Genomic DNA, 10,458 nt, shown 5'->3' with positions numbered 1-10,458 from the left:
CACACCGAGGCCGTTTCTGTGTATCATATTTGTCATTGTAAAGTGATGGGTAAAGACAAAAATCAGTGTTAGAGGATTTCTTTGAGGGACGTATATAAGGCACAGGACAGATTGTAGTTGGATAAAGTTTGTCTTCCATCCTTTGTCATCGCTTTATTTTTTCAATCTGCCATTATAAAGTGTGTCCTTTCAAATCTCTGTCACTCTCTTTGGTGAATTCACAGCCCATGTTACAGCTAGACAAGTGTCGGTGGTTGAAACAAAAGTAATTTTCTAATATTAGGCAGTTCTTCGTTTCTCCATCTGTAAACATATTGATGACAGGGAAAAAGCGTCTCTTCGGTTCTCAGAAAAGAAGAAACCAAATAAAATTTCTGTTAGGCTTAGTAGCCGTACATACAAAGATTTTGAAATAGGCTTGGGACAAAACTAAGAGATGTGGTCATATTTTAACGTTATAACGTTATGCTTTTTTTAACTGTCTTGTTTACAGTACATTTCCTTGAAGGTCTTCGAAGAAGGAATCAGGTGATATCAGAATAAACTGGTAAGAGTCGTCTGGGGGGGACTTCTGGAGTCGTGAAGGTCCAGGCCCCCGCTCACAGAGGTCAGCACTGGGGTAACGGTGGGGGGCATGGTAGGGTTGGTGAGGTCCGTGAGGGTCGTGGGTGTACTAGAGGGACTCAGGGAGGCATTGGAGATCTCAGAGGCGGGGCCAGAGGGTGACCCACCCGGTAGCGTGGATCCATCCGATGCCTTGTCCGCCGCGCCGTTTTCCTGGCGCAGGAGGTTCCGTCGGAATTTTGCCCGGGCGTTTTGGAACCAGACCTGCCGAGGAATCGAGCGGTTACAGATTGCGTGGTCATGTGACAAAAATTAATAAAAACATCGAAAAAAGGGCCTGATTCCAAGCAATGTACAAAATGCGGCATTTTCTTGTTAGAGTCGATACTTACAGAGGAGAATGTACTCAGCACTGCCATGTCTCATGCTAAAAAACCTTCAACACGAAGGTGAGTCAAAAAAACATTTGCAGTTGTATTTTTTCAACTCTTCTAAAACAATACTTCTTGACTGACCCTCATACAAAGATGGACAGTATACTGTTTCATAATAATCAACAAACCTGCACAGAAAAAATTTAAAAAAACCAACCATACAACTAATCCTGGCATATCAACACTATCTTTGATTTTTTGTGACAAAATTTAAATGCAGTAGCCAAGACAGTTAAATACACAAAAGACAGTTAAATACAGAATTATCTTCCCCTGCATAAGAAGCCTTTATATTTGGAGATCAGTGTAATTTCGGTCCTAAAATTTAAGTAACGTGGTATCAACCAACATGAGAAGTGTCTTACGAGAACAGGAATTTCTAGTCTTGATAATGTTGAGTTCCACAAAAATCAACCAGCCTCCTCCCCATTCATGGTGTGGCTTCTCCTACACCATCTCACAGGTCCTGTGGCTGTGTGCTGGCTGGTAAGCATCAATCCAAAATCTCATAAGTTTTTTCATATCCTCTTTCATCACAACACGGCAAGTGCTATCGAGAGAAAGTCAGGGCTTGGTGACTAGTGATGACCCCTGCAGCAAGAAAAACTGAAACAACGTGCTACAAGACGGTGAAAAGACCGAAAGGCAAAGGAAAGCCTTAGCCATCATTTTAATACCTGAAGTAATCAATGGCATAGAATACTCTTGAAAAGCAGTATCGTCATGAACAGTATTGATTTAATTCACTATTTAATCACACTTCACAAATAGTTCAGCAGAGAGGGGTTATAGGCATTATGAGTGATTACAGTAATTACAAAATTTCTTCATTAGGGGGGGTGCGGTGGCGCAGTGGGTTGGACCGCAGTCCTGCTCTCCGTGGGTCTGGGGTTCGAGTCCCGCTTGGGGTGCCTTGCGGCGGACTGGCGTCCCGTCCTGGGTGTGTCCCCTTCCCCCTCCGGCCTTACGCCCTGTGTTGCCGGGTAGGCTCCGGTTCCCCGTGACCCCGTAAGGGACAAGGCGGTTCTGAAAATGTGTGTGTGTGTGTGTGTGTGTGTGCGCGCGCGCGCGTGTGTGTGTGTGTGCGCGCTTCATTAGGTAGGGGGATGCAGTGGTGCAGCGGGCTTGGGTAGGGCCTGCTGTGTGGCAGGTCTGGGGTTCGAGCCCTGCTTGGGGTGCCCTGCAGCAGACTGATGTCCCGTCCGGGGTGTGTCACATCGCCCCCCGGCCCTGTGCTGCTATGTTAGGCCCTGGCTTGCCACCACCCTGCTTGGGATAAGCAGTTGTAGCCATTGATAGATTAGATAGCATTCATATGATATGGACTTTGTGTTAGAAACAGATTTTGTCTGCGTTTAAAAAATAACTCAAGAATTTTGCACTTCTGGTGAGAAAAACTGTTGAACCTTTCGTAGCACAGAAACACATTAATTAGGGAGAATTCACCTTATGAGCAGATTCTTTGGAAAGAATTGTGCTCGTTATGTGGGGGAAGCCTGCAGTAAACTGCAAATCTGTAAAATGCTGCACTCCTGCATTTAGTTCTTCAGAGGGGATGGAGATAGTCCTACTGGGACCAGGACACACACACCAAAGCTCTAGACCCACCAGTTCAATACCGTGCTCACCTGCAGAACCCGTTTGGTAAGGCCTGTCTTCTGGGCAAGCTGTTTCAGGTCCTTGGCATCAGGGTTGTGGTTGATGGCAAAATAGGACTTCATGGTCCGCAGCTGGTGATGCTTGAAGGACGTCCTCATGCGCTTGGACTTCTGGCCGGAGCTGTAGTGCGAGTCACGGTCCAGGGGGTCGCAGTCATTCTCATTACAGCTGAGGGCTGAGGCAAGACACAGGATAGGTGTGCATTTAGCATGGAAGTTTAAACTGTCCAGCTTCCTCCGAATTCTGAGTGGTCCACGAAAGGTTTTTTAACTGCTGAAATATCATGAAAAACTAGTCTTCCATGGATCCAATCTCACCTTAGTGCAAACTTTGCAAGGTACTGCACTCTATGTCTTATGTGTGACCTGCAACATGTTACAGGTAAGGTGATCCTAATCATTCATATGTTTTTTGCATTTGACTCTTATTTGTCTGCAGGGGGCGTGATGGTGCAGGGGGGTTTGGTCAGGTCCTGCTCTCTGGTGGGTCTGGGGTTCAAGTCCTGCTTGGGGTGCCTTGTGATGCACTGGCATCCCATCCTGGGTGTGTCCCCTCCCCCTCCAGCCTTGCGCCCTGTGTTGCCAGGTTAGGCTCCGGCTCGCCCGTGTGCGTGTGTGTCTTATTTTTCCTGTAGCCCTAAAGCACCCCTAATTTGCATTTTATAGCAATGATAGTTCTTAAATGCTGCCTACATTTCCATTTCAGGAATGATAATCAATGTGTATAAAATCCGTACAAAAAAGTACAGACATACATCCATCAATTTTCAATAACTACTTGTCCAAAGCAAGGTCCGCATTGGTCCGGAGTCCATCCTGGAAGAATAGGGTGCGAGGCAGGTTACATACTGGTTGGGACAGCAGTCCATCACAAGGCACGTACAAAATACTAATAACTTGGAAATAAGATGTTTAAAATAATGCTACAGTGAAGAGCCATTGCAAAAATAATTCTGACCCACGTTTTTTAACACCACTAAAATAAAATTACACTTTGGTTTTATGTATTCATGCAAACACCACAAATTCAGACTGATTTACACTCCTGTGCAGTAAACCAGCGTAAGTGCTGCCTTCTTCCTGAATTTTCATGCATCCTAGGTGGCTCAGTAACTCGTAACTATGATCACAGTTCAGCCTGTGCATTGCAGGTGGGCATTATGGATATTGTAGATTTGCTGGCAAACAGATTTAGATGAGACATTTACTTAAATGTACTTTAAACAAAAGAGTGAAAAGTGGTGTTTGGGATGAGTAAATTACTGAGTCCACACTGGATTTGAGGGCTTTAAAACATTTCAGGGCTAAAACTGGCAAAATAACAGTAAGTTGTGCAACGGTGAGTTGTCAGTTTGTACTTGAAGGACCTGGGTTTGAATCTCCACTCCTGTTGTAAAATCCTAAGATAAAATCAGCCAGCTGTACACACAACACAAAAAAAGGGTTTCTGCTTCAACCTGGAGTTTTGAGTTTTAGGTCTTGTTTCAAATATACATTTTTAAAGTTTGGGTGACTTCCTGGTAAAACAAGCCTCGGAGCCAAATCCAGTCTCACGGTATTTGCTGTATAAACCTGTGACAGCTGAAGAGCTCATATCTCCGGAAGGAGTTAAACCCTAAACACACAGCTGGTCCCGTGAGGGCAAACAACAAACAATCCTTCTGTTAACCTGAATGGGAAGCCAGTGATGTTGTACTCTGCACCTCCCCAAAGTATCTCTGAGCAACTTTTTCCTGCTTTCTTGGGACTGTTACTAGAAAAAAAATTATGAGAAATTCACTGCAAATCACTGCTGGAATCACTGCTGTAATACTTAAGACAGTATGAAAACTAAATAATAGAATATGATAAAGTACTATATTGTGATGTTTAGCTGCAATAATTTATGGAACTACTGTACTTTAAAGTCCTCTTTAAGACTTCTAAGTATGGAGATTTTATTGTAATAAATTTATATTTCCAATGTAGTGTTTAATGAATAACAGGATATGTTATTTAAACAGGTTGTATTTAAACATTAAATGTATTTACCTGCATTTTTTAAAAGACCACACCAAGATAAAACACTGAAAGAATTTTATGAAATCATTTTTATTGACTCCTTATATTTTTACGATACAATTAATGATTTTTTTTAGTTTGACTCCAAAAATGTATGGATTAGACTCCAGTATTTCAGAAAGCTTTACAGTTCTTGTCAATACTGGACTGGGCTGAGTTTATAATATCTCATAAATGTATGATTGTATAACTTCGGGTTCAAGGAAACGGTGTGGGGTAGGGTGGTTGATCATGATTTTTGAGCTTTTTCCTGCATGTTTTTTTCAAGCAAATTTTATTTTACCTTAAGTTGAGGACTCAACACCAGCATAACAATCACCCACTCATTTTAATAGAAATAGAAAGAACAGAAATAGAAAGAATGTTAGTAAAAGTGTTTAATGAAATCAGTTAAAAGGTTACTAATACTAAGTAGCTAAATTTTGTAAGCATCTAAATTTTTTTAGAATGTGCCATAAGTTGGGTTTTTAGCTACAGCTAACAATCTGCCGTTTAACTAATTAGGTGAAGATAGTAGCAGGTTATAATTATTATAACATTTATTATGTTAATTGTTAGATGATATTATTTAATAATTATATTAATAATTAATAGGGGACAACTGGGAGCATAGTGGGTTAGAGCTGCTGCCTTTGGACCCACACGTTGCAGGTTTGAATCCCCACTTCCAGCTGTAGTAACCCTTGACTAAAGTAATTATTCTAAATTGATCGAGTAGAATTACCCAGCTATGGGTAATAATTTAAGTATCTTAACACTGTAAGACACTTTGAAGGAAAGTGTCCACATAATGTAAATGTAATAATTATCAACAAATTGCTTGTGGGGTTTAAAAGACTAAAAAGTCTATCATGCACTGAATTACTACTAGTCCAAAAAGTATCATCTTTACTGTAATCTGTTTTGCATATAAAAATATCAAAATTAAAAGAATCAATAGTGACTTACGGGTTGTTCACTATACTGCTTAGATGACCCCCACAGTGATACTGTAAGATTATTGCAATATTTCAGTATCATTACAGTAAAACTTATAGTAAACAATGAATTATACAAACTCAGTAGTGCTACAGTAAATCTACAGCAAAGCTTCAGAGAATGCAGCCTATCCCATATAATGGTGTAAATCACTTCTCCTTCATTTTACTGGGTGTTATTACATATCTGGGCACTGATTTGTTCCTTAGTTGGGATAGTGGGGAAAAGGTGAAATAGTTGTCCAAGCGGAGGATCGCAGGGATTATAAGCCTTATAATAATAATTATATGCCTTATAATAATTTTATTATAAGCCTTATAATAAGGGGCTGAGTGCCTCTTGGACAGTGTTAGTGTTAAGGAAATCTGGGAAAAGGCTAAGCAGGCTGAGTACGGCTGGTTTCAGACGCAGGTGCCTGAGGAAAAGAGTCCTCGGACCGAGACCATTACTTCCCTGTGTTGCTGTTCCAATAAACGTTCGTAATAAACGCTGTCCGTGCGTCCTTCTTCGCCCCATCCGTCCGCTACAATATTTTACTCTAGAAAATGCAGATTTTCACAGTGCTGTGTAGTGCAAAACTTCTAACTGCCGCTCTCCCAGTAACGTGTTCCAAAGGTCTTCGTGAGTCGGGAGCGTGGTAACGAGCCTGGTATGTAACTATGCGATCATTTTGCAAAGTGCGGCAAGTCCGGCTGCGGATCGATGGCTTAAATGCGCCCCACGGCATTGCGGAGAGTATAGCGGCGAGCGGGGATCACCGATCTTCTCTTTCCGACAGCAAAGACATTGGAATATCCAGGAGGTCATTGCTGAGTAGACTGCAAACATTCATTCATTCATTCATTCATTCATTCATTCATTCGCATCTTCTCTGTACCTAGCTTTATTACCTGTTTTTTACCTGTTTTTTTTTTGCTACACTTTTGTCTTCAGTGTGTCTATGCTTAACAATATTTGTTCGCCTTAAAATTTTCTTTAAAAAAAAATAATGATCGCACCATCTCTGAGGGTTGAGGCTTCCCGCCAATTTTACCATTTTCATTTTTTCACTGAGCAAAGGGGGGAATTGTACCGCAAGCCATTAAAAACTAATTAAACTAAAGTAACTGAACAGTGGGAGCCCATTCACGGTGTAGCGCCGCCCCGTCGGGATAGGCTCCGGACCACCGTGACCCTGCTCAGGGAAAGAAATTACTGAAATTCGATGGATGGAATTAAACGAAACTAACAGGCGACGATTGCTTGTATGTTTTCATACGTTTTATATAATACAAACATTTACATCATTTTACAAATTATTAAGGAATCCATGTGAAATTGCAATAAAGGTCCGAAGTGCGGGATAACAGAAAATAGTGAAAAACTGTCGAACTCCTTGAAAACACGATGATGTATCATGATGAATATGATGAATATAAAAACATAATCAGCTCCAGCTTTTAGTTTATTTCTTCACGACTTTTCTCCTTTAGTATCCTCCATTCTTTAAAGGCTATAGTTCAGTGCCAAATGCTGCCACTTTCTTCCTAAATCATTTTATTTTTTATCTTCCTTAATTGTTGAGTCTGAAAGGCAGTGGCGGTATCCTTCACTGGAGATATATTTAACATATGTCACATTTCTTGACATTTAGGAGCTGCACCATTTATACAGGTGGGTAATTTTAACCGGAGTAATTTAAGGTAAAAACCTTGCTCCAGGTTTACTACAGCTTGGTGGGATTCGAACCTGCGACCTTTGGGTCCGTCCTCGAGCGACGTTTCTACAAATAGTGTGAAATAGTGGGGAGGTGGTTATTATTCTAATTGGTGCTACATGAGGACATGTTGGCGACACAATATTCATCTCCTGAAACTGATGTTGCGTGCACTCTCCAAGCAAACATAAATACCGCTTTACCACAGTGAAGGCTAAAAATGTGAGATATACTTTGTGTTATAAATTAGATGATCGTATACAGATTTCTGGAATGCGCTGCCAAGGACTATGGTAATTACCCTCCACGCAGTACAAGTGGCAGTGTCACATTTACTCTTAAAACGGATGGGGGATGGGGGGAGCAAAATAAGCTCCCACGTGTTGGGTTTAACACAACTCATTTGACTCATGATTTATTACTGAATAACTCGAGCACATGGGGAAAAGGGTGAAATTAGTTTCAAAAAGGTAAATTCAGTAGTGAACGGACATGGGCAGTGAGTGAGACGCTTCTGAATTTGACCTGCATAGATGGATTTATTAATAATCATGTTAAGTTATAACCATGGAAACTAAACAGATGCGTAATGGGAGAGTAACGAAAATGCACGCGTTCATCCGTGCCGTTTAATTTACCACTAATATGGAAATGATGGGAGGTTTTCGAGTTGTAATTTCCATTATGCAGCACCGAGACGTGGACAGCATAGCGCTTCACAATGACACACACACACACTTTCTTGAGGAGAGTTTCTTGGCAGGGCTGCAAGTGTTGCTGCGAGAATCACACTTCTCAGATAATATTTTATGTGACAACGGAAATATTACCGATTGTGACCAACACACAGCAACACGAATGCCGCAATAATTGCCGTTAAATGATCACACCCCGGAGATCCAGGACCCCGCAGCATATTTTACCGCCGGTTCTGTGTCACCGCGATTTTTAACAGCCCTGATGGAAATTTATAAGCGTTTCGCATTGCTACAGATTACAGATTAAATCCGTTATTCGTACGCAGAAGTGTTAATATTGCCCTGACCTTGCATGTTTTTTCTTCAAGAAGGAGTGGATCGCATGTGCCACACGTGTGATTTTATGCTTATGACCGTATTATCAATAAAACAAATGTGTGACGTGTGGAGTCAACATGACCTCAAGGGGGCAGCAAAGTTCAAAAACGCGCCCGAGTTTCTTCAGTCGTTTGAATCTCGAGCGAAGTCTTGGTCCGGCTTTTAGATTCAGTTTCTGTGTGTGTATTCATAGTAACGAGAAATATTTAGTGATAAAACAAAATCACTCAAATTAGGTTTCAGATATGGCAAAAAAAAAAAAAAAGGTCTGTAGCAGGAACTGAAAAGTGTCCAATTCCAGTGTCAGACAAATTGTTCAGAGTTTAGACGTGATGATGGTTGAATAGTTAATATAGCAAGAAAAACAATGTTCTGTGCAGCCTGTCACTGTCATTGTCACCATCACTGTAAACGTCACTGTCACTGTCTAGACTTACTCATAATCACTCTTACCATCACTGTCACTATCATGATTCCTGTCATACTCACTGTCATTGTCACTCTTATCATCACTGTCACTATCATGATCACATAATCGCTGCATTGTCACTGTCATTATCACTGTCACTGTTACCATCACTTTCACTTACCATGATCATTGTCATAGTCACTGTCACTATCATGATCACTGTCACAGTGTCACTGTCAGTATCATGACCACTGTCAGTCACTGTCACTGTTACCATCATGGTCACTATCACGATCACTGCCATCATCACTGTGACTGTCATTATCATGGTCACCATCACTATCACTGTCACGGTCATTGTTACTGTCACCATTCCTGTCATAATCATTATCATTGTCCCCATCACTGTCACAATAATTTTCACTGTCACAAAGACAGTCTCATTTATTATCACTGCCACCATCACTGTCACTCTCACTGCAAAAGTCACTGTCACAATAACTGTTACTGTCATTATCATTATCACTGTCACCATCACTTTCGCTGCCATGAGCACTGTCACTGTCACAAACACTGTCAAAATCACCATCACTATCATCACGGTCACTATCTTTCTCACTGTCACTGTCATTATCACAATTGCTGTAACTGTCACCATCAGTGTCACACTGCTCATCATTCACTGCCCCACACACACACACACACACAGAAATATCTCTATTCTTGGCTGTTTTTGTTTTATTCTGATCTCTTGACTTTGAGTAATTTGTCGAATGTGAGCAGAAGAAACCAAGGGGACAAAAGGAGAAGGACTCTTATGGAACTCAATCTGAGTTAAAAAGGCGTTTTCAGCTGCGCAAGACAAGGCAAGGTTTCCCTCATAAAAAAAGCACTTTCCTGGTGATAAAAATGTAGTTCGCATGACAAATGAGACAGACTGAAATAAACCTGTATCACTTCCACATTGCAAGCCCTCTCAAACGAGGTGATGATAGTTATATGTCTTTAAAAAGAAATGTATCAGTCCTGACAAGCTATTCCCTGCAGCAAAATAAAGACAGTTAAATATGCAGGCCTAGATGTTGATGTTAACAATGTAAAACACAGTTAAAATGACAAGACTTATTGTGCTTCACCAGTGCCCAGTGCGCTATACAGATTGATGTTATATAGATTATCAGTGTTAAATATATTGTTGTCTGAAATTGTGTTGTGTTACACAAGAGTTATGGAATGAATCATTGTCATTCAGTATTATATATTATTATTATTATTATTATTATTATTATTATTATTACTATTACAACACAAAAGTTTTTTCCATGAATTTCTTAAGTTAAAATTAAATCTAAAGTTGACAAGTGACGACGGGCTGTTTTCTGGATAAAATGAGTTTTGGCTGTTAAAAAAATAATCTGAACATACTAAGAGCGAAAAGCTTTTTTTTTCCCCCAGAATTCATTTCAGGTGCCCCCACGTTCAACAAGTTTTCCAACACTGATTTACTGACCTAGATACTCTTCAAATTGCTATTCAACAAGTGGGGTGAGGTTTTTTTTTTTTAAGATCCCCCCCCCCCCCC

At 40.7% G+C, this 10,458-nt stretch overlaps 1 protein-coding gene across 1 annotated transcript; it reads right to left on the bottom strand.

The window, feature by feature from the left end:
* Window positions 1–346: 346 nt before the first annotated feature.
* On the bottom strand, window positions 347–9,023 carry LOC114909800 (LIM/homeobox protein Lhx2-like). Its single transcript, XM_029249607.1, has 3 exons — window positions 8,921–9,023; window positions 2,627–2,832; window positions 347–828 (listed from the first exon to the last, which is right to left on the bottom strand). The coding sequence occupies exons 1-3, from the start codon at window positions 9,021–9,023 to the stop codon at window positions 535–537; spliced, it is 603 nt and encodes a 200-aa protein (XP_029105440.1). The 3' UTR covers window positions 347–534.
* Between the last annotated feature and the right edge of the window lie 1,435 nt (window positions 9,024–10,458).

Source organism: Scleropages formosus, unplaced genomic scaffold (assembly GCF_900964775.1).
Source record: "Scleropages formosus unplaced genomic scaffold, fSclFor1.1, whole genome shotgun sequence".
NCBI classification, from domain to species: Eukaryota; Metazoa; Chordata; class Actinopteri; order Osteoglossiformes; family Osteoglossidae; genus Scleropages; species Scleropages formosus.
The sequence above is the reverse complement of the archived record's forward strand: the minus strand, read 5'-3'. Positions and strand labels throughout refer to the sequence as shown.